This window comes from Pantherophis guttatus, chromosome 3 (genome assembly GCF_059756535.1).
Source record: "Pantherophis guttatus breed Tessera chromosome 3, ASM5975653v1, whole genome shotgun sequence".
Classification (NCBI taxonomy): domain Eukaryota; kingdom Metazoa; phylum Chordata; class Lepidosauria; order Squamata; family Colubridae; genus Pantherophis; species Pantherophis guttatus.
The window spans coordinates 50,258,384-50,286,290 of NC_142065.1; the positions used below are offsets into that span (position 1 = coordinate 50,258,384).

The 27,907-nt window shown below is 37.4% G+C and overlaps 1 protein-coding gene across 2 annotated transcripts; it reads left to right on the top strand.

Moving 5' to 3' along the window:
• The first annotated feature begins 265 nt into the window (after nt 1-265).
• SPDEF (SAM pointed domain containing ETS transcription factor) lies at nt 266-27,530 on the top strand. 2 transcript variants are annotated; one of them, XM_034414623.3, is made up of 6 exons: nt 266-638; nt 19,037-19,528; nt 21,946-22,143; nt 22,585-22,632; nt 23,958-24,098; nt 25,036-27,530. In XM_034414623.3, exons 2-6 carry the CDS (start codon nt 19,063-19,065, stop codon nt 25,212-25,214), a joined length of 1,032 nt encoding a protein of 343 aa, XP_034270514.1. In that variant the 5' UTR covers nt 266-638; nt 19,037-19,062; the 3' UTR covers nt 25,215-27,530. The 2 variants fall into 2 exon arrangements, with proteins under 2 accessions (XP_034270514.1, XP_087747179.1); XM_087891053.1 differs by lacking the exon at nt 266-638 and having other exon boundaries at nt 19,030-19,528.
• Nucleotides 27,531-27,907: the final 377 nt, after the last annotated feature.

Here is a 27,907-nt window from a genome sequence, read left to right on the forward strand (position 1 = left end):
AACTGTACTTTTAAGCATGCAAGAGATAAAGAATTGGGTGGGGGGTGCTGGAGAGAAGGGGGTCAGTTGTCGGGGCATGAAAACGTATTTGGCTCATATAATAAGATTGTCACATATTAAAGGGTTAACTGTAGGCTGGGATATTTAAACACTTCTTACTAGGTACGCACAAGCTTGTTTGTTTAGGTAAATAAATAAGGAAGGAATTAGATATAATGGGGAAAGAAGACTTTTCCTGAACACTGCATTGCTTGTATTCAGCTACAGCTTGGTGCATAGCTTTTTAAAGATGCTGATTAGATGAATGCATTTTTTCTTATATTCGTTCTCCATTGCAGTTTCTTGGCCTGCCTGCATTCCTTAGTGTGCAGCAGGTACTTATGAGGGTATCTTTCCTTTGCAGGTTTGATACGTCTTTGAGCATTTCACTTCTTGCATGCAATACTTGGGTTCAGGTGCAGAAATAAAGCATAGCTTTAGCTCTTTTAAGCACCTTGATCAACTCCCTTGGCTATTCCATTCTCTGTCCTTTGACCACTGCATGCTCAGTGAAGGCACTTAAGATTGGCTGGAGCATTTGCCTCACTATTGGATTGATGCTGCTGGTGGTCATTGATACTTCTCTGGACAGCTAAAGGGTAAGTGTGGAAGTTTCTAATTGATAGATTTAAGAAGCAGACCTCTTTATTATTCCAAAAATGCCAGTGTCTTTTCCCTGCAAAGTCTTCAAGGAGAATGGTAAATATTTTAAGATTTGTTGGCCAGTCTTTATGAGTTCAAAATCTTCACTCACATTGAGCACCAGCTAGTGGAGTGGGTTTTTTTGTTTTTTGTTTTTTTTATTCTTTGCAATTAGAGAACAATTCACTGAAGTAATCCTGGAATATTCAACAACCTTTTCAAGTTGAATGAATAATCCCTTTCTTACTGCTTTGCTGACGTGGTATAGCTAGGCACAAATCTGTAGTTCAGTAGTGCATATTCAGCTAGTGCTAATTCAGTACTGACATGCCATTACATTGTGAGATCATGTTTGTTGCATTAATACCCTGCTCCAATAATATACAGTTTGAGGTAAATGCCTTTCTTTATTACAGAAGTTATATTGAAACAGACACCTCTTTTGTCCATTGTTTCTTCTTATCCAGGAATAGTTTTGTTATTTCTTTTGCATCTTTCCCTGTTAGACGTCTAGAGAATGATAGCTGAGATTCAAATTCAGAGGCTGGGGTACAATATCTCCCTCTAGATTGTACTAATTATGCTGATCTCAGTATGTCATCCGTCTACTATGATGAGACTCAGCTGTGGTGCCATGTAGCTTGAGAGGAATAGATATGTTATATTAGCACATTAAAAAAAATGCTTCCCCGCTTAATGGATATCTACCTGTAATAACTAAGCACATAAATAGGGAGTGTTAGGAGGTGGAAGATACCCACTAAAATTGCACTTTGCAATATATTTTGTTCCCCACTCCTCGTGTGATTTACTTCTCATTTCCCACCCTCAAACCACAAGGCAAATTGGCATGATGCTTGATTTTTTTTCCTTTCTGTGGTTATGCTTGGTTAGTGAAATACAAATGACAGCTAACCTGCCAAATCCTTCTCAACCATTTCTCATGGGTCCAGGATCCTTGTGGGGCAAGAGTCTTCCCAGGAGGGAAAAGGGTTTTTAAATAGGGGCTTCTCAGCATTTTGAGGAGAACATCAAGCTCTGCTGCCCATCTGGGGCATGCACAGGTTTATATTCAGTTGACAGTTCAACCACTCCCCATACTGTTTTTGTCTCAGAGGTAATCAATAGAGTGCAGGTGGAGAGAGGGCAATCTGACCTTGGGACATGGAGACTTATGTATGCAAAAGCATATGAACATCAAAGCCAACTCAAAATAGGGGATGCCATCTCAGCAACAATCCAGGTGAATTTCTGAATGTTGGTTGCCACCTTCTCTGATCTAGAGATAGGACTGAAGATCTAAGGCAACATGAACATTTCTCCAAACACAGGGTGATAATTTCTGGAAAATGAACATAGGGAACTTCTTTGGTGGGACATTGGGCGATCAACTGAGAATTGAGAATGAAATCCTGGGGAGACATAAAGGTGAGAATATGCAAAGGAATGGTCCCAGGAATGATTCCCTGGCATATACCTCTAAGGATATAATTAAGAAAAGTATGTTTGCTTTTTTTCTCGACTTAATTTTGGTTATTTGTTAGGTCTACATCTTAGACTTTATATTGGATATAAAATGTAATCATTGCCATTAAAAATACTGTCCTAGCAAAATATTTTGTTGTTTGATTATGTAAAAATTTTGAAGATCAAAGCTTGAATCAGTTTTCAGAGTGAGCTTATTGGATAATATTGAGCAAGTCTCAATACTCCACCAGTAAAATGGGCATATGGCATATGGCATATGGAGGGTATCAGTCAAGTATTCTGCCCAAAGCTATTCATCCTTGCATCCTAGTAATGACAAAAATAAGCAATACCAATAAATAATAGTATAGCTGGGACAAGGGGAATATAAAAGTGAATCAGTGAATCAATCTATTCATGTTATTGTAAATATTGTAGGATGAATCTTCCTTTTATTAATTAATTAATTTATTAATATATTGTTTTAAGGATTCCTTTTGTTTTTTTCATGTAATTCGGGGCATAATGTATTTAATAATAATAAGCTAGATTGTGAATAATATAGTGTGGAATCAATATAAGAGTGAGTGATTTAGTATTATTAATATTGCTATGAAAAGGTTCTGTAGTTACAATGTGACTTGTTCATGCAGAGTAAGAAACTTTAGCAATATGATGAAATGATTTTTCGCCCACTGGGTTGCAGATATTTTAGCTGGGTTTTTTAAAAAGCAAAATTATTTAATACTTGGGGCTTGTGAGTATCTAAGAATTTGGAATCAATTATATCCTTATACAAAAATCCTTTCCTCAGTTTTCCTCCTACAAGTGGGGACAATACTGCCACCTTTCTGAGATAGCTGGACTTCCTGCTTTGAGGAGATGCTACAGGTTGTTAAGAGTTGTTTCTTAAATATTTTGTGGGAAATTGCAAACAATTTACAAATGAAATAATGATGAAGAGGCTACAGTACCAACAATATTATATCTATTAATGTCTTGAATTATGACTTCCCAGTCTGATGGGTTAATGAGTCTGAAGTAAAGTGCATCTCACTTCTGAAGAGAAGCAATAGGATGTGACTATTTAAAAAAATATTTTAGCTTAGTTCCATTTCAAAAGTTCACATCTTACTTTTCTTATCAGTATTTTCTTAAAAATAATGTAAATTAACACAGCCGTGAGTAATTATATTTCTAGACTTCCAGTTATAAATGTGGTTGACCAAGTTTGCTTTGAATAGGTGTGGATCAGAACCAGGGACAGTTCTCAAACACTTAACATGTCTTTTTGCCTTTGACACCTTATGAAGGAGATCTTGCATCCCACATTATGTCAACAAAAGGAACATTCTGATCTTAGAGAGATTCATATGGTAGTTGGGCTATTCAAAATATGTGAATTCACAATGACAATGAAGTCAAATCACAATGTAATGTTTAATCTGTGATGGAAATAGGTACATTGGTACATATATAGTAGGTGTTGAACTTCTACTATAGAGCAATACAAGTATATATGCAAAACTCTTTCTTTTTACCTCAAACCTCATATAAAATTTGGTATTTGGAATGTTTGAAAACTGAAATAATGTTCCATTTTGAACCAAGGTGCGATACCATCCATAAGCATAAGTTGCAATCTTTGGAACACAAAGCATTCCCACTTTGCCAGGTAAAACAAGGCGGGCAGACACTATTTTTAAGTCCAATATGACGTATTAGGATCTTTAGATGTGTTCTACAGAAAGAATAAAGCTCCTAGATTTGAGGTGGATGGGTAAAAAATTTAAATGAAAATTTTTGCTATATGAACAATAGATAAATAAGCCCAATCGGTCTTTTGAGTGCATGGCAATAAGGATAAGGATAAGGATAATTTTATTTCTATACCGCCCCTCTCCCGAAGGACTTGGGGCGGTGTACAGCCAGGTAAAAACACAATACAAATGTCACAATTTAAATTTAAAAAATTATTAAAAGTATTACATTTAAGGCCAATTAACTAAAAAACCCAAAAATTTAAGAATTCCAAATTTAAAACTCAATTTATGAAGCTAGCCCTGCCTGTTGGAAAAGCAGGGTCTTAAGAGCACAGCGGAAAACTCGGAGGTCAGAAATCTTGCGTATGTCCGGGGGCAGTTCATTCCAAAGGGCAGGGGCTCCCACAGAGAAGGCTCTCCCCCTGGGTGTCGCCAGCCGACATAATTTGGCCGACGGCACCCTGAGGAATCCCTCTCTGTGGGAGCGAACTGGACGGTGGGAGGCTATTGGTGGCAGAAGGCGGTCTCGTAGGTACCCAGGTCCTGAGCCATGGAGCGCTTTAAAGGTGGTAACCAACACCTTGAATCGCACCTGGAAGACCACTGGGAGCCAGTGCAGCTCGCACAGGAAAGGTGTTACATGGCCAAGTGCTTATTTCAGGGTTCATAAAAATATAGGACAGGGTCTTATTTTTGGGGAATATTTTCCCCAAAATAAGACCCTGTTTTATATTTTATATCCATGCCAGCTATTCTCAGCACAAGAAAGGGACCAAGAAGCAATCAGAAATCCAAATTGTTGTTTTTTTTTCTTTTTTTGGTTCCACTACATTTCCTGCCAATATTTGGGATTTGTATTTTGATTTGAGGTACTTGCATTATTCAGTCTTATTCTTGTCCTAATTGCACTTAATTGCCTTTCATGGCTGACAAATCATCTACGCATTTTAAAAAGAACTGAACACAACTGGTTAGGCATACATTTCTTCAATTTGGTATCTTTTAAAAAACTTCCTTCTCAATTTGTTTCCTGTTGTGCCAAAAGCAACCTAGCAATTTGGATTTAGAATTATCTGTATTTATGCTGCATTAGTTTTTGTGCCTGGTTTTCGTTTAAAGTTTAAAAAGCCTAGAAGACGTGCCAGATTTTAAGTCACAGACTTCCTGTGCTTCCTTCTCCTGGGTTTCCAGCAGTGCTGCCAATCTGCATATGCTTACTTACGGAGCTTCACTATGCAATTCATCCTAAACCAAACTATTTGCTAATGGAATCAAGTTTAATTAATAGTCCCATTGTTTGGACTCTGTTTTTTAAAAAATCAATCGGCTTTGTGGGAAACAGTAAAAGAAAATTACAAATTGTCTAAGCCAAGGACAGAAGATGACAATATGGTGACTGGACTTAAAATCTTAACAGCTCCACACCACCAAAAAATGGTGCTTTTTTGTGGAATTTAAAACCTTTAAGATATTTGTTTATATTGACTATACATAAAAGGATCTATCAGAGCTGAATAATATAAAGGTATGAAAAGAAAGCTTCTCTTGGAACCTGTCCATGTCAGATATTTGACACATTTTCAGTTCACTGGGGATCAACTGAATGGGATTTTAGGCCAGAGCAGTGAAGTAGAACAAGCAGATCACATTGCCAAGGTGACACTTTAAAAGTATGCTCTGCGTTGGAAAACTGTTTGGCAGGATGTCCAAAAGGGGGTAGTTGAGGGTCATTTTTCCCTATAGATTGTTAAAGATATTGGGTTCTGATCTCATGACACACTGGACTCAAGGCTAGCCAACTTCTTTTTAGAGTGTTATGTGAAGCCAGAAAATAAAGTTAAAACTTAAAAGTTAGTCATGGCTAAGTGGATTGTGCAAATAGTGGGATGATGCCCAACAGCAAGAATCATACAGTAGAATCAGAGTTAATTAACTGTTAAATGGATAGAGAAATCCTTGAGTGGCATTCATGAGGTATTGACTTCAGATGATGGAACCAAAGGCATTTCATTTTTAGCTTACATTATTCTGGGGTTGAGGAGGCAAATGTAGCATGTCCAGTACATCAATATGATAGCTTGAAGTAGACCTTTATCTGCTTACTAGTGGGTTTTGCTATTTTGTACTACTTCCTTGCCTCATTTTTGTTTTGCTTGTTTATTTGTAACACAGTACAGCAGTGTTTCTCAACCTCAGCATCTTTAAGATGAGTAGACTTCAACTCCCAGAATTCCCAAGCCAGCATCACTGGCTAGGGAATTCTAGGAGCTGTAGTCCACTCATCTTAAAGTTACTGTGGTTGGGAACACTATTAAACAGTAAATTTTGTGGGTAACCAAAGAGCAACAAGACAATATTATCAGCAAATTTTACCCATGCTTTAATCATATTGCTACTTTCTTCTAGTCCTATCGTTACTCAGGTTGTGTAGATAATTATTGTAATGTTAGACCAGAGTTTGGGTGCCCTCTTAATCATTAGACTATAATCCCATCACTCCAGACCTTTAATGGTATTGGCTAGGATTTAGTGGAGTCCAATAATTTCTAGAGGTTCACCTATTTCCTAAATTTATAACTTTACATAGAGAGGTTAAAATATAATTGTACTTATAATTGCTGTGAAGAATATCAGAAGCCACTTCTCTATAGCTCCACCCCCCTCTTGCATTTTTAGTTTTCTCTTTGATTTCTTCTTTTTTTTCTTTCTTACTTTACATTAGCTTGTCTTAGTTTTTAATCTTTCTTTTAAAAAACTTTACAGATCTCAACTGAGGAAAATATTAAGCAAAAAGATTCTTCATAGCAGAAAGGGAAAGGATGAGTTGATAAGAGATAATTTATAATTTTACTTGGAGGTAACATTTCAAGATTGAAGATTCCTTGTCTTCAGATTTTGCATATGATTGAGTGCACAGAATTTAAAAAAATAATTCTGTGTAGAAACCATCCTTCCTTCCTTCCTTCCTTCCTTCCTTCCTTCCTTCCTTCCTTCCTTCCTTCCTTCCTTCCTTCCTTCCTTTTTCCTTCCTTCCTTCCTCCCTCCCTCCCTCTCTTCTGAAAGTTTTTTTTCCTGTTTGACCTTTATGTAAGAACAATATGTGTCTAACTATGTAAATAAAATTACAAATTGGTGAGTCAACAGACAGTTTGCATTTCGTCCAGGTTAAATATAATATTTGAATTATATCCCTCTTTACTGTTGTTTTAAATAAGAGTCATAGATAGATTATAGGTTTGGCTCAGAGATAACTGTTCCTCCGTACCTCATCTAAAGTTATGTCTGAAATATCTTCGTCCAAATGATACGTCATAACTGTACCTAAAGTGAGTTTTTTTACATGCATGTTAAATCAGGGACACAGTTTGAAAAAATGTTTACTGGAAGTTACTCATAGGATTCAGCCTACAAAAGAATTACATTCGGAGAAATTTGTTTAGGGCCCCAGAGCCCCTTAAACATGTTTTTCTAGCTCTCTTTACTGCAATCTAACAGTATTTACACAAGGTGGACTTAGATTTTTAGATTTTTTTTCTTCATTGGAAGGTCAGGACAGAAATAAAGAATGTGAGCAGCAACATTTTGGAGCAGGTCACAGCATAGAAAACATGAATTCATATATAGTGGTATTACTTTACCTGTATTTCTGAATTTAAATGAATAGTTTTGTATAAAGAATGTTAGAAAGATTATAATGTAGAAATAAGCATTGGAAATTAGAATCAAGCAAGCCATTCCTATCAGCCACATTAAAACACAGGTTTGCTTATAATAGATTTAGAACACCAATGAGAATAAAGTATTTTGTCTGGAAAGACATTGGAAGCAGATCCCTGTCAGAAGTCCTTAGGGAAGGAAGCTCACAACTGGAGACTGCTTCGTAAAAGGCATGTTCTGTGGCTGTCCCTTGTCTCCAGCTTAGCTTGCCTTAATTGGTGATTGAAAAGCATAGGAATTATGAAGATCAAGTGTTTAATACCATGGTCCTACACCATTCATTCATGAAGCTCTCTGGGTATTTTTCAAAGTTCATTTTCTCCTTCCTCTATTAAACTATAATAGGAATAATACTGTATTCCTATATACAAGAATATATAGAAAAGATAACGGGAGAACTGAGATTATTTTTTAAAGAAAACGAAAAGCAACATACCTCCCTAACTAATCTATGGGATACGATGAAAGCTTACTTAAGGGGGATAACAATAACATATAATGCACATAAAAACAAAGAAAAATGGAAGGCACATAATACTCTCCAAGAAAAAATTGGAAACATGGAAAAGAAATTCCAACTAAGCTCAGGAGACAAAATGGTTAAAGAGAAATTGACAGTACTGAGGCATAAAATGAATATATTAGACCAGGAGGAAATGGCAAATAAACTTAGACAATCCAAACAATATTATTTTGAGAACGCAAACAAGACGGGTAGATGGTTGGCCTATAAATTAAAAAAATAATATGAAAGGCGGATCATTTAACAACTGGAAGACACAAAGGAATAATACTGTATTAGGAGAAACTCCCATGCATGACAGACTTCGGAAAAGAAATACTCTTTTTATGGGGGGCTCTTATAAAAAAAAGGTGAGAGATACATGCAGAAATTAAGTAAATAATCAGTTCATCAGGTCTAATATTAATAACTGTTAGAACACAGAAAGTGTTATTATACAATATGAAAAGCATTTATGTAAGATTCTAGATAGATTTGAACTATTTGGTCAATTACAATATCTAAACAAAATTTACTTTTGGAAGTTTAATAAGTTCTCCATTCTGATGTTGAATTTTCCACCAGCCCTTGCTTTTTTACAAAGTAAAACCTGAGATGTTCAGGATACTGATCTTTGTGTCTGTTTCCAAATTCTGTCCATTTTGGTGCAACATGATGGTCTCCCAACGTCATTGCCATTGCATTTCCTTGTTACACAAGACTGGATCAAATCTCAAAGTAGTTAATTTACATATAAAATGACTTGACTTTAGTCTCAAACTCTGTCCAAAGTGGTGGGGACTGACAATGAGGAAGTACAAGGAAAAATGATTTCATGATTAATCAGTGTTTGGTTAAACCCCAAGGAATCAGATTGCATCTGAAAGGTTAGCAATGAGATCTCATCTGTAGCATGCACTGATAAAATTCAAAATCAACACATCTGATGTTCCTGATATAACTAAAGTACTAGTAATTATATATGTGCTACTATGATTCCAAGCAGATCAAAAAAGAGAGGTGATATAGATAAAAAGTGGAGTTGTGTAAACTTTAATATAGAGATTCAGTAGCAACTTTATTACATCTAGAAATTGAATCAAACATTGAATTGAACCAGAAAGTTAAATTTGAATTATTAGACTGAATTAAATACTTCTAAATTGGTTCAATAGTTCAGGAGGGCTTTGCACATGTGCAGCTGCCCTTTTAAAAATCACATTGAACTAACTCAACTCAGTGTTTCAAATCAGTCAGACCTAATAAAAGGGTCAGAGAGGAAAAAAGAATAAGGTTCTGTTTACATGTCATGCTGAGCCAAAACATGGCTTGCTTATGATTTATCATTTTAAATCATAATGAATTTGGTTCATTGTATTTTGCAAATTATGGTTTAATACATGGTGGCTGCTTAAACTAGAATTAAGCAAGCTATATTTCTCATGAGGTAAATTTTGCCTCAGTGTTATGAGGAAAATGGGCTGAGAACAGAGAGCTCTGTTTTTTCATCATACAAGAGCCTCATCCTGAAACCTAGATTGCTCCCTTGGTGAAATAATTTGTGAAAATCATTTTTTTTCTGGATGGACGTCAAAGACAGATTGTTCCCATTTGTTCTGTTCCTGGAAATCGATAAATTGTAATTAATGTTTTATTTTATTTCAATCAACATTGCATGTTGTACTATTTTGAACTGTTTGGGGATTCAGAGAGAATATAATTAGCATGATCGTGTTATTAACTTTTAATGAGGTTTTGAGAGAAAATAATGATTCAAAAAGGAGAAAAGTTATATGGAAACAAAGAAGGGAAATCACGGAAAGGAAGAATGTGTGAATTATGTGTCTCGTTGATTTGGGTGATTCATGATCTATACATATAGGCTCTGAGTTTTGCTGCCAATGTGTTTTCTGGGTGTTTGATATCTTAAAACAGCTGTTGAATTGGCCTTGAAAGGGAATTTATTGCTTTAGACTCTCACTTTAGTTTACTGTTTCAGTAAACCAACTTGCTTGGAGCAGGTAACCAGATCTCCACCTATCCCATAAACACTGGCAGCAAAGAATATATGCCAAACCCAGAGAAAACCAAACAAAGATCTCCACCCTTAGAATACAGTATATTTTATTCTGAGCTTATTTAGGCTTTTCACTCCCATAACCTAGAGATATCGTTCCTCCTGGCTTGGTTTTTTTTCCCAGGCCTCAAGCACTTGGTTTTTCAGAATCAGATGCAGCCTCCTTCCCGCTCACTCATAAAACAAGAGATTTGTGATGCCAAGACTCAGACCCTCAAAGCTTTAATCTTATCCCCTTAAACCGATTTAGAATTGCCTGTAACTGCACATAGGCATCACTGGATAGCTATACTGTGAAGGGGTTGATGGGTAAGCATAGGTTGCAGATGGCTGCAGATCCCAACTGCACAAAGGTGCATACCCTGCATGCTGATTGGTTGATCCAACTTCCTGTTCTGAACTTTGCTATTTGAGTACCCCCTAGCAAGATCATTTATATTTGCAGAAGTATAAATGGAACATCTGTGCAACCATCCATGAATGACAGATGCATATGTTCCCTGACATGTAGTGCCAAAGAAGTCTGTTTGACCCTTTAATCACCCAAAGCATCTTTCCTCCCTCTTCCATTTGATAGTTTTGCCATCTAGGTAGTAATAGCCACCTTGAGTCTTCGGAGAAAGGTGGCATACAAGTTGAACAAATAAATAAAATAAATAGCTGACTTGGGAACTGGATTACAGTGGATCTGCCTGCCTACCTGCCTACCTGCCTGGGTTGGACTTGTGTGCCTTGGCTAAAATGTCTGCAAAAAAACTGGAGGACCACTAAACAGGGCAGCAAATAGATTTTTCTCAAGTATTTGGTTTGTAAGAAGAATATATTCTTTGTTGAACTTACTGCTTGTTGTTCTGCAAGAACTCTGTTAGCTCATATTTCATGTTTGATGCAAACATATTAACTGAAATGCCTCTGAAAATTGCTGGCTTCTGGCATTATAAAAATTAAATTTAAAAAAGATAAAATAAATTCAAGTAAAATACAATAGAATACAATATAATACAATGGATTAAGGAGATTTGACTTTATATAACACTAAGTACTAACCAAATCATTTTTTTTACTCCGGCTTTATAGCAGCAACATTGCTATAAATAGTTTGCCGTAAGTCTAGATGGCTAAAATAAACTTTCAGTACTTCCCTAGCCAATGTGGCCAAAGTTGAAAAATGCTGCAAATTGTACTTCAGCAATGTCTAAGGTAATCTTCCTCAAATCAATTAGACATATTAAACTGCAATACAAATAGTACAAAATGAATTAATAAAGACAGGAGAAAAAATGAAAAATAAATGAAATGAATGGAGGCCATTGCAGTGCATAGTCAGTGAAATTAAGTGTCACTTGGTGTATTCTGAGTTATTGATGCAGTACCAATGTTATAATGAAGGATGCACTGATCTATTGATTGATTATGGGGATGTTGGGGGCAAATAGATACCAGTTGAGACACTGTATATTTTGCAATATGGATTTGGATTTGATGATCAGTTTATCCAAAAATGTCCTTTTTGATACTGCTATAACTATGCATATTTTCTAGTAAGACATAAATTTAGGTAGCTTTTTGTAGACTAAAGAATATGCAGTGGCAATGGCAACTGTGAACATTCTGCTTTTTTTATATAAATTTAAATGCTAGGGATACCCAGTGGGAAGGGGTTTGTGTCTCTATGTTTCCCAGAGAGATATTGCCCAATTCCAAATCTCTAGTTATTTGTTCTGGATTAAATTAAGGCTTCAATAAATCTTGTGCAAATCCAGCCCCCATATGGCTTCCAGAACAAAAGGGAATTTGGTAACAGCTTGCAAGTCCTGAATCCTAAGAAAGACATTTGCCAAATTATGACAGTGGGGGTTTGCTTGGAAGTGGGATTAGATCATGCTCCTGCCTTGAGCACAAGCAAAAGAGGTAACAAAGAAATATGATGTGAAATGTTTCAAGGACTTGACATTCACAGGGATGCAGCTGCCAGTTGGCCCCTCTCTGTCACTTACCATGCTCAGTCTGTCCACATCCTGTTCAGGAAAACTCAAAATGCCACCTGCACATCAGCCTTTCAAACAATGCATGCTGATACAGACCTGAGATTTAGAGCATTCTATTCATGAGGAGCACAAAGGCTTTTGATCAGATGGAGCAGAACTATTTCTCTAGCACGGCGGTGTCAAACTCACAGCCCGCGGGCCGGATGCATCATGTGCTGGCCATGCTCACACCCAGTTTAACGAAGGGGAAAGAAGTTGTGATACATCACATGATGCCGCTGTGACGACACAAGTTTGACCCCTCTAGCAGCACACTTTATTCTGCACACTTTTGAGAACTAGAATGCAAGTGTGGTGAAGGCTACTCCAGTTGCCTTACTTATGAAGTTACCTATCCCTTACTATACTATTAAACAGTTGTGGAGAAAAGAGAAAGGATAATATTTATGGGATGTTTCTGATAATTGAGTTGTTTTTTTTTGTTGAATTGAGAACCACTCATCTCCTCCTCCTCCTCCTCCTCCCCCCCCTCCCCTCCTCATATTAAATTTATATGCCACCAACTCCTAGCCTCTTTGTGACAGTTATAATTATCAAGACACTTAAGAATAAAAACAATAAAGGACACACAAAAACCAGCATAAGAGTAAAGAACAATGATGGCAAAGAAAATAAACCTGCAGAAAAACACATAGATAAAAAGAGGTATTGATCATCCTCGCCAAAAGCATGGGCATCTTTAGAGGTCTTAAAAATACCAGTAGGTGGGAACTTTTAAATTCCAGGAAAAACTTTATTTCAGAGGGCAGGTGCTGTTACAGAGGAGGTGCACTTCTGGAATCCAGACAGATGGCATGGTTCAATCAATAGAATCGAGAGGGCACTAACTCTGCTAGATTGAACTGACCAGGCATATATGGACTGAGAGATATTTCTGGGTAAGAGTAGGAGACATTTTTCTGCTTCATACTCCATTCTCAATCCATGGTCTGTACACACAGTAACATAATGGTAAACCCATAGCAATATACCAATGAATTCTGAGGAGAGAACTCTTTAGCCTATAATAAAAAATTACTACTTCTAATGGATTAGAAATCATCTATCTATCTATCATCTATCTATCTATCTATCTATCTATCTATCTATCTATCTATCTATCTATCTATCTATCTCTATCTATCTATCTATCTATCTATCTATCTATCTATCTATCTATCTATCTATCTATCTGCATGTTTTGGTGTATTCGGGTCTTATCCTGTGTAAGATTGAGAGTATCTTGGCGACGTTTTGACGAGGTCCCACTCGTCATCTTCAGGCTGGTGTCTTCGGCTTCGTGCTTGTGTGAGGAAAGCGTGATCGGAGATGTCGTCTCTCTATAAATACTGGTGGGGAGGTGGGGAGTGCTGGCTTGTTGTAAGCAGGTTGGTTGGCTGTGTTGTTACATCTTGATTACGCCAAGACTTGCATACCTGTACCCGTGAAAATCTACAAAAACAAATATATATATACATACATACATATACATATACATATACAACAAACTATTCTAAAAATACGAGTTCCAGGTATATTAGTAAAGAAAGAAGCAGACATCCTGTGAGCTCCGGAACTTAAAATTTTAAAATTTTAAACTACCATTACAGAGAGGCATAACTTATAATGGTATAACCACCATTATATAAAGGCAGAGATCTCTGAAATGGTAGTTCAATACTCTGACGATATCAGCAGATGGCTGACGAAAGCTTAGTAAAATAAAATTTTAATTATTTTAAAATTTTAAGTTCCGGAGCTCGCATATATATATAATCAAAGTCATTATTACCTTCATTGTTACATCTTGACTCCTGTGAAAGTACCAACTCCAGCAGGCCCTGAAGGTTAAACATAGATCTTGAAACACTTCCCCACTCCAAAGTTTTGTACTCCTGAGCTAAACAACTTTATAGCAGGTGATTGGAAGGATTCTTGACTTACAACAGCTCATTTAGTGATTGTTTGACATTATAATGACACTGAAATAAGTGACTTCTGACCATTTTTCACACTTATGGCCATTGCAGCATCCCCATGGCCACATGAACAAAATTTGGATGCTTGATAACTGGTTTATATTTATGACCGTTGCAATGTTCTGGGGTTCTGTGATCATATTTTGTGACCTTCTGACAAGCAAAGTCAGTGGGGAAGCCAGATTCATTTAACAACCATGTTATTAATTTAACAACTGGAGTGGTTCACTTAATAAATGTGACAAGAAAAGTTGTAAAATGGGGCAAAACTCACTTAACAAATTTCTCACTTAGCTACATAAATTCTGGGCTCCATTGTGGTCGTAAGTTGAGGACTGCCTGAATTAGCAGCCTGTATTTTCACTGAGAATTCTCCAGAGGTCAATATTCTCAGCCTATGCACTGAACTGTACCCCTCTTTGAGCATCTGTTCTTGATTTTCAGGTGATGTGTTTGAAGAATCTGGTAATTAAAAATCTTTGTCTATGTTGTAACTAACTTGCACTTCTTGTGCAGAGAAGAAACAGAGAATGTGCTTTGCAGAGGTTAGGCTGTTCTTATTATTCAGTACAATGTTCTCAAGAAGATCCAGACATCTAAAGATCTACACCTGTGATAATTTTTAAAACAGTAGCTTCTTCATTGTAGTCTACTATTACTTTTTAGGTTCATCAACATAATTCTGATTTTAAAGTTTAATCAGATTTCATTAAAACAATTTCATTTTAGGTAGGCTGTGAATATTGATTTCATGGGTTAATTATCATAGTCAGATAATATGCAACCGTAGAAAGTAAAACTACATTGTGTTCCAAGTATTGACTGAATTATAGAACCTGTCTGTAATTTTTAATGACTTCATCATGTTAGAATTCCCTAAGCAAATATTTTCACTTCTTCAGTGCCCCAATTTCTAACCCCATAATGCTGTGAGCTAAATCATGAACAGAAGGAGTGAGAACAGGTATACCCAGTTTGATTTAAGAACAATTCAGACTGTAAAACTGGCCTTTAGCTGTTGCATTTGATTAACTCATCAGTATCATAGATCTGTGGCCTGTGGCAAACAGTGATATTTAATTATTTCCTATTTACTGTATATGATTCCTTTTGGGGAGCAGATATGAATTCCATCTCCTGGACGGAAGCAAATATTTTTTTGCAGGGGGCAGTTTGAACTGAACCAGTTTGCAGGAACATCTTCAATAAAATTATTCAACTATACTAAGTATGCATTATTTTGGCAGCCACTAAAGATCATTGCTGTGCTTCAGAAAGTTATAATTCTCATAAAACTAGAAGATGGCCAGATCCTAAAAGGTAGATGTTGTAAATTATGGTATGATAGGGAGAAAAAAAATCACTGCACATTCTCTGACACAGGACCATTTATTATAATTTCATTGCTAAAATGAGGTAGGAGAAGTTTTGTAAACTCAACGAACGCAGGAAAGAGGTTACTGTATGTCTGCAACTATTTTGAAAATTGTTTTGCTACTGGGGAGGGGGGAATTCTGCATTGTTATGTTAGGCATTTACAATGTACTACTGTAACTAATCTTAACTAAGATTAGGATACCAACATTCTGATGAAATAGCAGGTTGAGCATCAAGAGTATCCTGGAAATATTTTCACAAGCATTTTTGGGTAGGGCAATAAACTGGGTTTTTTCCCCCAAGCACTATACAAAGATGATTCCTTACCTTTGAACATACTTAATCTACTTTTAGAATTTTAATAGAGCTGATTTTTTTGATAAGCAAATAATCTATTTCTGAACAGGAAAAGGCACAAGTCCTCACTATTACCCATTCTTTCCTGCCTGATCATGCAGAATCTTCAGTAGGTTTTGGGAAAGGAGGGAGGGCTTCTCATTTGACCCTCCCACTCAGTATTAAATTCCTACACTTACATAGACTCTGCTTCCATACAAAGCAACTATCTTGTGACTCAATCATTTGTTGAATGAAGAGAAGAGCAGCTGCTGCTTTTCTGGATAATGGATGTATCCAACCTGCCAGATCTTGGCCCTCAGATGTCTGAAATGTGCTAACTTTAGCTGGTATAATATCAGGGTAATCCTATACAGGTCTATCTAGAACTATTTCTTATTGAATTAACTGGCTTACTCACAACTAAATGTTAAGTACTTGCATTCGTGTAGAGAGAATGAGACAAGGTTTCTTATGCACACTGATCTGTTTGTATTGGATTGTTGCCAAGGGCCTGGACTACTGCAGACCAGAAGCATAGCATTTGAAATGTACATATTCTTTCAGTGGCATATATGAAAGGCATCAGAAAGGTCAAGAAAGGGGCTATGGCCACTGCATCAAAGCCTTACCCTGTTCAGCATTGGCACATGCACCAAAAATGCAAGGTTTTAATAATATTGTCACAACTACCGTCTTGACTTTTTTGACTCCCACACACCACTATGTAGATTACTTCTGCTTTGCTTACTGCTATGTTAATGAACTAGAATGACTACATAACAGTAAATATATTCCAGTTCGAGCTCAATTCTTGATGACCACATGGATTCATCCCCAAAGTTTTTAAAGTAAACATGTGGAAGGAATTTGCTCTTGACTTCCCAGACTAGGTTATAATTCTGCATTTTATTCATGGTCTCCTACCCAAATGTTAACCCAGTTTAGTTTTGAGATCAGCGAGGTATTTCTGGAATATGTGGTGTTCCAAAATATTGGGTGGGTGAGTGGTGGGAAGAGAATTATTTGTTTGATTTGAGCTTCTGTGTAGCATTAGAAAAATACCTGTGGAAAGAAGGTGTTTGTGAGCCATCTACTCGAGCTTCTACATTCCAGCATGATATGCCCAACAGCAGCTTTTTAACTGCACTCTCATTTCAGAGGGACTGCCTCCCCTCTCCTGTCATTCCCACCCAACACACTTTAAGCCCTCAGGCTTTCTGTTTGGTTCATGACAGCTGCAAAGGTTGTCACAGAAAGCCAGCAAGTTCATCTACCACTCTGCTGACCCTGGCCACTTTCCAGCACCAAAGACAGATGGAAAGGATGAAAGATTAAAATAAAGACAAGTTGAAATGATATGATTTCAGAGTGTAACAGATCGAAGATCAAATTGGATGCACCACATCTCTTTGCCTTTGCATTGACTCAGTTGTGTACCTAGAATATTGAAAGACAGTTCATTGCCCACCCACAAATGTTTGTGAAAATATTTTCAGGATAATGGACTCATGGTGGTGATGCCCAACCTGCTATTTCAACAGAATGTTGGTATTCTAATCTTAGTTAATTTCATTTAAAGATGAATCCAAGTTATATGTGTTAGTTTCGGTGCTGGTGGGGTGGAGGGGTGTTGAATATTAAAGCTGACATTGGTGTCCCGTGTGCATCCAACTAATTGTGTGAAACTCTGCCTGCCTCTAATGCATAACACACATACTGAACTGGAATTATTCTGACTCAATGGGGATGGTAAATGTAAATATTCTGTAGCTTAGGCTCAACTAATGTCCATGAGAATGTCACCAAAAACAAGTAGCTGGGTGGGGTAGTTTGTAGTTTGTGGTAGGACAAATCCATAGCTAATATAACTTAATCTTTAGTAAATGATACTCATTGATATTTTATCTCCAGTTTTTCCCATCAAACAAACTGGGAGAAAAATCACCTAGCCAAAAGAAGTGAGAAATTATGTATAACATCTGAGAGATCAACAATTGCCTTGCCTTAAATTTGTGTGCCACCCTCAACATTTTAGCCATAGTTTTAGATGTTGGTCAATTTAACTTCTGCAAATACTGCATTCACGTAAGTGGGAATTGCTTTTCATCTGAGTAAAGCAGAAAGCTTTCTCTGTTGCTTTGGATGCAGAAAAGGTGAAGAGTTAGTGGAACAGTTTGCCTCCATCACTGGAGGGTTTTAAGAAGAGATTGGACAAGCTATTTGTCTGAAAAGGTATAGGATCTTCTGCTTAAGTAGTGGGTTAGACTAGAAGACCTTCAAAGTCCCTTTCAAATCTGTCATTCTGAAGAGTCTCAGAGTGACAGTGCAGTGGCATTTCCTCTCGCATTGTCTATGGTGCTTTGTAAAATGTTGGGTTATGTATGGTTTAAAGAAACAAATCCAGAGACTAATGATATTTTATACAATCATATGGGGGGGGGAGATAATAACAGGAAATGCACTTTTGGAATGGGCTATTAGTATTTTTGCAGATGTGAAATATTGTTCTTTAAAAACAATTTGGCCTTTCTTTGAAGCTATCACTTTACAAGGGTTAAACCTGGGAATAATGAAGGTAAAGGTTATTAATGAATAACGATATGCAGACAGTGCTTATTTATTGCATCTCTGAATGTTTACATGGAGCCCAATTTCATTTCTACTCATCTTTGATTTTCTATTCCCCACAAGGACTGTTAGATAAATTCATCATATTGCTGCCGTCTTCCTTTCTTAGCCTTTGCCCTTTGGAAACGAGAGAGAGAGACTTACTTTATTCTCTAGAAATTTATCCCCAGTAACGTTCTTTCCTGCATTTGCTTTTCCCCTTCCTATCATGATTCCTTCCCTTGCCCTCTTATTGCCCAGTGACCCAGAAGGGAAGAGTTGCCTGGGCCCTTGAAGAGCTATTTAACCTGTTTTCATCAAGGGGTCTCTTTGGCCATAGAATGACTCTTCGGTGGTTTCTTTTCCTTTAACAGGCTTAGCTTTCCTCCATTGTGCCTGATCACTGGGCAGAAATGCAGAAATTATTATCAAACCATCCCTTCTGACTGAGGCATATGTTTCCACCCCCCCTTCTTTTCTTCTCTCTCCTTTGATGGTAGATCTGGAGGAAAACTTGCACAGAGTGATGGGGAGTGCTGGCCAAGGTGTGGCTGCTTTGCCTCATAGTCGAGTCACCCTTCAGGATCCTGTACTCTTTTCTGGCCTGGAGAAGCTACCTCTTGTTCAAGCTCCTGACAGCCCAAGCTGGCGGTCCCTTGACAGCCCAAGCCCCCCTGCTACACCTGAGCAAACCCTTCCCACCTACTGCCTGCAGTACTTTAATATGCTCTACCCAGATGACAGCAATTGGGTCCCAAAGAGTTTGGGTGAAACTCAACAACACAACAATCAAGGGAGCAGGACGGAAGTGCATAAGGAACCTGAGCAGTGTCCTATCATTGACAGTCAAGGATTGAGCCTTACCTCTGAGATGGATTATCAGGCCAGTCTTCACCTTGAGGAGCACTCCTTGGAACAGGTGCAGACAATGGTGGTGGGTGAAGTGCTCAAGGACATTGAAACAGCTTGTAAGCTGCTCAACATTGCCGCAGGTGAGTACCACAGGCCTGTTCTTCTTTTATTTTGCACAGTTTAGCCCCCAAAATAAAAAAAAAATGTGTATGTAGAGGCATAATCATGCATTGCAAAATTAGTAAGGCTGTTGTGGTCATTTGCCAACAACTGGCAATATTCTTTGCCTATCGCTGGTGGGTTTCAAACTCCTTTCAGACTACCATGTTGTTTGCTTTCCAGCAAAAACAATCAAACGTTTTGTGGCACCTTAAAGACTAACCATTTCGTTATTGTATAAGATACTATGACTCACAAAACACCTCTGAGGGAGTGAACAAGTTAACATATGGTAATAAATTCATTAGGCTATTAGAAGAGTCTTTATTAACGTGCCTTATATCCTGACATTAGGAATATAAGCCCCAGTTTAAGTGGAGTTGATGTGTGTAAGGATCAAATAAACTTTCAACCTTATTTATTTACTTGTGATACAATAATGTATAACATCATTGTAGGCAGGTTATCAAAGCTCAAGTATTCTTTCATGACAGTGGAAATAAAAAGATTTGACATAGTTGGAGCAAAGAAACAAGCGGGGAAATGGAGAGAGAATGGCTTTCCCCTGGTATATATATATATATTGGCTGTTGCATTATAAAAAGACACTGGGTTTTTCATTTAGGTATGATTTGCATATAGCAGAAATCACTGTTAGACTTCTCAAACAGTATCAATACTGTTTTAGGAGAAATGGCAGAGCTCTGATTAGAAAAGGCAAAACCTGGCTGGGTGTTAGGACCAGGAAGTGGAAAAATATTAAAATGCAACATGGGGTTTGCATTCTTTATTTGGATAAGTCTTAGAAATTTTAAACCAGCCTTCCTCGGTTGAGGCTTTTTTCAGGCATCATCCCTTTATAATTCATCATTAGCCCTGCTGCCAGGAGCTACAGCAAAAGCAGTTAACATTTGGATGAACTGAGTCAAATTATGGAAGGCTGCAATAAACCAGCTTTGGAACTGTCTAGATAGCGCTGGACCCAATGTCTTGACCCTAAATCATGATGGCTGTGAATAATAGAAATTGAAGGCCAGAACTATCTAGAGGAGAATACAGCCCTGTCATAAACCATGCCATGAATTTATAAAACAATGCTTCAGCTTTGTTTACTTTGTTCATCATTTCCAGATACCAAATGCTCCATTCACATATATGCATTTGGATGCATCCATGTGTACTTAATGAGGATCCAACTACTGTGCTAGGCTCACTGACTGAGATTAGGCATGGCTAGTGAAATGTCTTATTTTAGAACACATCATTACCAAATAAAATAGTACACCAAACCTTCAATACTGGAATATGAGGATGAGGGACCATTGCAGATTGGGACGCCTCTCTATTTCAGGATAAAGGGGACAAGGAACATTTTACCTGATGATTGCCTAAATTGATTACTGACCAGTCTGATACTGATCAGCTTTTGGATCATGCAGTATGTTGCAGTCTTCATAAAGGTCACAATGGAGGGGTAAAGTTAGTATAAACAAAGAAGAAATAGCATCGGCAAGAGTGCTGGGTGGTGCTTTGATCTAATGATCTACTCTGAATTAAAGATTTCATTTTGAAAGCGAAGTAGGTTTCTGCCTAGATTTTAGATTGATCAATTTAATGGTACCGTATCCAAACTTGAGGAACTCTCAAGAGTTGGTCATCTGAGATAGTGACAGGAAGGTTTTCATTTAGGTTGAGGTTTCCAAATTTTGCATACTAAAGGAGGCCTGTGCCCTTTTTAATTCAATCAATATAGAGGAAATTACAGATCATGAACTTCAGTTGCAATAAAGATGGATAGCATAGCATATCAGGCTTCTCTTCTAGTTCTTCTAGCTGCAGTGGGGTTTTTTTTTTGGCTAGGCAAATGTTCCCAGTACACTGTAGGCAGGATCTAAATGCTGCCAACACAAATATAAAAGCAAACTATCGATACAAAAGCCAACCTGCTTGTTTTACCTCTTCAATTACTAGAACATTTCTGAAAACAAGAAAAAAAAAAAAAAACTAATATGGTACCTATCATCAGTCTTTATCAGCCACAGTCTGTCCATGTCAATGTAGGATACTGATATCAGACCTACTGCCATATCCAATGTGTCATATTCTATAGGAGATTGTTTGGATGTCATTGACCGTTGTTGTTTGGCAGTTCCAAAGATAGCTTTATTACTGCCTAATATTTCAGAGATAAATACTGCTTTAAAACCTTAGCAGAAAACATTGATATGATAACTGTATGTTGGCTGATGTATCAGAACTATGAAAATATCAAAAAGTGGAGATGTTTACAATGCTAGTCAACTGGAATATTTTCTTAGAACATTTGCTCTGAAGATGAATTATGAATGAAGTAATGTGCACACTCTCTAGAATATATATTTTTGGCGTATTTTTGTAGACCCTGCAGACTGGAGTCCAGGAAATGTCCAGAAGTGGATCTTATGGACAGAACATCAATACCGATTGCCCCAGATTGGAAAATCATTCCAAGACTTGTCTGGGAAGGAGCTGTGTGACATGACTGAAGAAGGATTCCGTCAACGTTCTCCATCATGTGGTGATGTTTTACATGCTCATCTGGACATTTGGAAGTCAGGTACTTAGTAAGAGAATTGAGAAACAAATGATGAACAAATTCATCAAAAGCTATTTCGGTAGTAGACTCAATAGAGGCATTTTTCTCCTATACTGTTGGTACTTCCAAACTACTGCTGGAAAACAAGGCTCTCTAAATAATCCATGCTAATGATTTTGCTTGTGCTTTTGGCTTCGTGCTGTTTTTTTGGGATATTGTCCCAGTGTACAGCCTCATGCTTTAGCAGATCTTTGGATTGGAACAGTCTGGTGCTAATCAGTTTGAGGTAGAATGGTGAGTGTGCTAGAGAGCAAGGTTTTGGCCTTTGCATCCCTTCCAGTTATATGAGCTATTGGCTTTCTTTAAGCACTGTTGAAGGGACCTCAAGAATGGGAAAAAGTGGGGAAATTCAGCCTGTCAGAATCCATTAGATTAACTTTTCATGTTATGCTTGCTTTCCAGCTGCCTGGATGAAAGAAAAAACTGCTCCCGGGGAGCTGCATTACTGTGGTGAGCTAACTGTTGCTAACAATAAAAATAAAATAGATTATCTATTATTCTAATAATAAAAATACTTTAGAGATAGAGAAATGTCAAAAAGCTAAGAAGCTATAGGGATGCAGAAAAAAGGTATTCAAGAATCCAAAAGTTGCTTTATTACAAGCACATGTTATAATATTGATTATGATAATGATTTATCATTTGTTGCTCGTATGTACACTGAGAGCTTATGTACTAGAGACTAATTCCTTGTGGTGTCCAATCACACTTGGCCAATAAAGAATTCTATTCTATATGATTTCAATCCCTGCAGTAGAAGCAGCTGCCTTCTAGTTCTGCTTATTGTCTGGCTACTGTTAGATCAAAAGATGAAAATGTACAGTCCTTTTAAGACAAGATAGTTATTGACTAAAATATGTACCTTTAATATATGGGTTTTACATTATTATATATATTATTTTACAGTATAGCAGAAAGAGAGATAGAGAGATAAAGAGAGAGAGAAATGAGAGAGAGAGAGAGAAAGAGGGAGGGAGGGAGAGAAAGGGAACATGTACCATGTTCTGAATGAATGGGGAAATGTAATTTTCTCCTCAATCAGAGCTAGCATTCCTTTGGAATTTATAGAATGAAAGAACAAGATAACAGAGCAATTAAATAATTCAACAACAATCACTTAAACAAATGTCACAAAAATAAAATTAGAAATTTGCAAGGCTAAATGCTTGCTGAAAAAAGGAAATTTATGGGGACTGGTGGAAAACTGTCCAAAAAAAAAAAAAAAAAAAGCATGATGGTGTACCTACCACATGAAGGCTTACTGTAGTCCAGATATAAGAATAAGGAGATTTGAATCTTGGACATAGAAAAATCTGATATTTTTAGGTGGGACACAAAGAAGAATATTTCCAATGTGGTTCAATTAGTGTGATGATCATATGATGAAAAGGAAGACTTTTAGGTGGTTTCATTCTAGACCAACTAGAATATTACAGTTGTTGATTGGCTTAGAAATAAGTAGGGCATTAATACTAATGTTGCAAATGCTTATATAAATATATTGTAATCTGAAGGTTAAACATGTTCCTGATAACTGATTTCTCTTGGAACGGTAGCTGCTTGGTTCATACGAGCAACTGAGGATTCCAGAATTTTTCAAGAATAGCTCTATGCAATATGCATTACACTACTCGAGTCTACTTTCTCTAGCAATAGCAGAGGTTAAGCTAGGTGACGCTGCCATTGTTCCTGTCTAAAGTAACTTGCTTTTTCTAATAAAAAGTACATAGCTTTCTAAAAATTACGTTGTTTGGATGGATGTTTCCTTACTATAGGCAATGAAGAGAACTGGACAGACAGTGAGGTAGATTCATCCTGCTCAGGCCAGCCCATTCACCTATGGCAGTTTTTGAAAGAGCTTCTGCTGAAGCCTCATAACTATGGCCGCTTCATTCGTTGGCTCAATAAGGAAAAAGGTCAGTGATATTGATTTAATACTGAAAATGGGAGGCAAATTCTTTATTTGGATAGTCTAAGACTCCACAGCTTGGAAAGTCCTTTTCTAAAGGCCTTCTGAAATACAGAAACTTCATGCATTCCCCAGGGGCAAAACAAAATTGGGGGTGGGAGGAATTTCATGTGTGAGATTGGTGTCTTCAGTGTGTCAGAAAATCCATTTTACCCTTTCGGCCACCTCCACACTTCCAAAAGGCCCCCAAAAGCTTGACATTGTTAGCCTCTCCCACTCAGGGAATTCTGGGGGGAAAAAAACCTCTTTATGGGCTTAGGCTGTACTTGTTCCAGCTCTCTTTTTGAGATATTAAGAGCTCTGGTTAGTTTGCAGTACATCTTACCAAAAGTGGAAAAGAGGGAGAGAAAAACATAGAACACCAAGGGCAAACTTAAGGGAAAAACTAGAAGGAGAGAAATAGAGTGCTCAGAAGTGTGCATCAGAGCTCCCAAATAGACAATTTATTCAGGCTGCTCTCAATTGTGAAGGACCAGTGCTACTCTCAATATGTATAATAGCAATGGGATGGGTCTGATGCTTGTCAGGATTCATATGTGTTTTACTGATCAGTTTTAATTTAGATTTTGATTGGAATTATATGAACTTTGCTATGATTTATACACTGCATTTTCTAATGTGTTAGCTGATTTGAGCATTGGAATAAATAATAAGCAAAGCTATACATCCAATAATAAATAACATTAAAAATATAGTGCTTTTGATTTTGCTTCTCCAAATATATTTTTTGTTTGCTTTTTTGTGGTTCCTTGCAAACATTTCTTCCCCTTTTTATTATCATTTCTGTTAATAATTCCTCTGATTCAAAGTATAATAGCGCTAAGATGGTAGAGAGGGTGTGGCCAACATAAATGGATTTCTTGTTTCTCATATTTACTGTCTAGGTATATTTAAGATTGAAGATTCTGCCCAGGTGGCTCGGCTATGGGGAATCCGGAAGAACCGGCCTGCCATGAACTACGACAAGCTGAGCCGCTCAATTCGGCAGTATTATAAGAAAGGGATCATAAGGAAACCAGATATCTCACAAAGGCTGGTCTACCAATTTGTACACCCTGTCTGAAAAGCAGAGCAAAGAGAACAAATTCAGAATAACTGACTTCTTTCTGGGATGGAGGACTTCTGGAAACAACATCCTTTATCCTCTGCAATGTTGATGGAGCTAAAAGCAACTATTGACGAAGACCATTGGATTTGGCTGGTGAACTGTAGAGATTCCTGTGTACCCTAATTGTGTCTGGGAAACAGGAAACAAATAAAGGTTTACTGTTTAAGTAAAATGGCAAAAAGGAAATGAACTAGGCCATTCAGATTTCATTCTAGGCTTTGCGGTTTTGTAGGGTTTTTTTTTCACTTGAAAAGAAAAGAAAATAATCTAAATATTTCCAGCTGCATGGTATGGGAATTCAAAGAAGGTAGGAATTTGATGGAAAAGGAAAGAGAATACTGATGCTATAGAGTCTGTTACCTCTTTTCCATTCTAATAATTATAAGACTATTTGAGATCAAAGGAGCAATGTAACATTGTGTGCAACTTTGTAAATTAACAGTGGGCAATTATTGTGTAGCAATCTTCTGACCTAGCTTAAAATTCCTATGCTCTCTAATTTTCCTTTTCTTTCTGTGTAACAAGCAGAAATCTCAACAGTCCGTTTCTCTGACAACAACAAGCTTGGGGGCTATCCTTCCAATGATTTTCTAGTCTGCTTTTTTCCTCCTGTTCTTAGCACAACAACCAGACTTTTGATATTTCAAGATTGATGTTGGAGAAAACCTAAGAATCACGATTTGGAATTCAGAATAATGGTGTGTCAATAGTTTAGAATCAGGCTGGCCCAGTGTATTGCATTTATGTTTGTTAGGGGAATGCAAAATTGTAGTTTAATTCAAAGGAGTAGGCCAGAAAGTCTGTCCAGGTTTGATATTAAAGAACTTGATTAGTTTTCCATATATGCAGTGAATGAAAGTAGTTACTGTTTCAGGTATTGTTAACAGAAGGACAGAGTCACCCATTCTCAGTGTGTGAACAAACCTTTCTTGAGGGGAAAGACAATAGGACTGTGCAAAGCAGCTCCTTGCCGGAGCTCAGGCTGACCCAAAACAAGAACAATTTGCCACCTGCCTGCCTGAGGAGGCCAACTAGCTGAGCATCTGGGAAACACTGAAGAAAGCACACGGTCCCCCACCCCCCAAGGCTGCCTGAACACGGTCCTGGCAATGATACAGCTTGTTCTGGTGTATGGACTGCACCTGGATGCCTGTGCCAGAGTATGATAATAATCCCAAATCAGATAAATTCTATTGGAGACACTTCCTGAAATTATGCTGATAGTACAGCAGATACATTGAGAATTACTAATTATGGCCCAACCATGTGCCTTTATGAAATCAGCGAAGACAAATTTTGGCTGATGATCAAAAGTAAAGTCATTGTGACTCATTTTATATGGTAAGTCTTACAATGCCATTGAAAATTAAGAGAGAAATGTATACAAGTAGAAGTTGTCTGGGCTACCAAAATTAAGAGACTGGGTGCTAAATCATGTGAAACTGACACAATATTTAGAGCAGTGGTGGGTTGCTACCGGTTTGACCCGGATTGGGCAAACCGGTAGCAGCGGCGGTGGGAGGCTCCGCCCACCTGCCTGTGCGCTTCTGCACAAGCACAGAAACGCCACGGACACGCCCAAGCACACACAGACGCATGAGTGAACCGGTAGCAAACTAAATTGAAACCCACTACTGATATAGAGATAAAGGAATTATGATCAAAACTTCAAGGAAACTTCTACCTTTACTCATATCTGCTTTCAGAAAAAGTTGACATACTATTTTCTTTTTTAAAAAATGTCACTTCACCTAAGAATCTCATGCTCCCATAATACTAGCACATTGATTATGGCATACATAAAGTTATTAAACATTGAAGCTCCTTAAGACTTCAGTATTTGACTTAAGGTAAGATCAATTCTCCATGCTGAATTTAATTCCTGCCAACTTCATGGACATGTCTGTACATTTTTATTGGAAACAATTTAGAAGAGATTTGCCTTAGATGGTGATGACGACGACAACAACAACAATGGAATGGAAAAAGACAATCTAGCTTACAGCTCCAGCGTTTCCTGGTGATCTCTTATGCAAGTATTAATCAGGTCTTACTTACTAAGTATCTTGTAACCTTTCTTACATTTTCAAAATTAGCCAATATTGGCTAGGTGCTGCCACCAAGAGGAATATCCACTTCATGCACAGCATATAAAATTTTAGATTTGTTGAGCATGTTGTTGCAGGGTATAAGTATGTAGAATGAGCAATATTTTTAACATTATTAAATTGAAGTGAATATTCTTTGGAATTAAAATAAGTCCTTTCTTAAGTTGTCAGATCAGACATTATTTAATGTTATATGACCTCCAGTGACTCTAGGTAATTACAAATAAAAGCATTAAAAAAAAGAGAAAAAGCAACAAAGGGCAAAAATGAAGAGTAAAGGTAGCAAGGCTGACAAAAAGATGGACTGAATTGAAAAGATGCACACACACACACACACACACACACACTCCAAAGGGGAACTTTACTTACGCTTGCCAAAGGCCTGAGTGAAGAGGCAAGTCTCCAACCCCTTTTGAGACATCAGCAGGGTGAGAGCCATCTGGATTTCCTCAGACAGATGGCATTGTTTAATTGATGGAACCTGGAGGGTGCCAACCCTGCCAGATTGAATTTGTTGGGTAGATACTATGGGAGATAGGC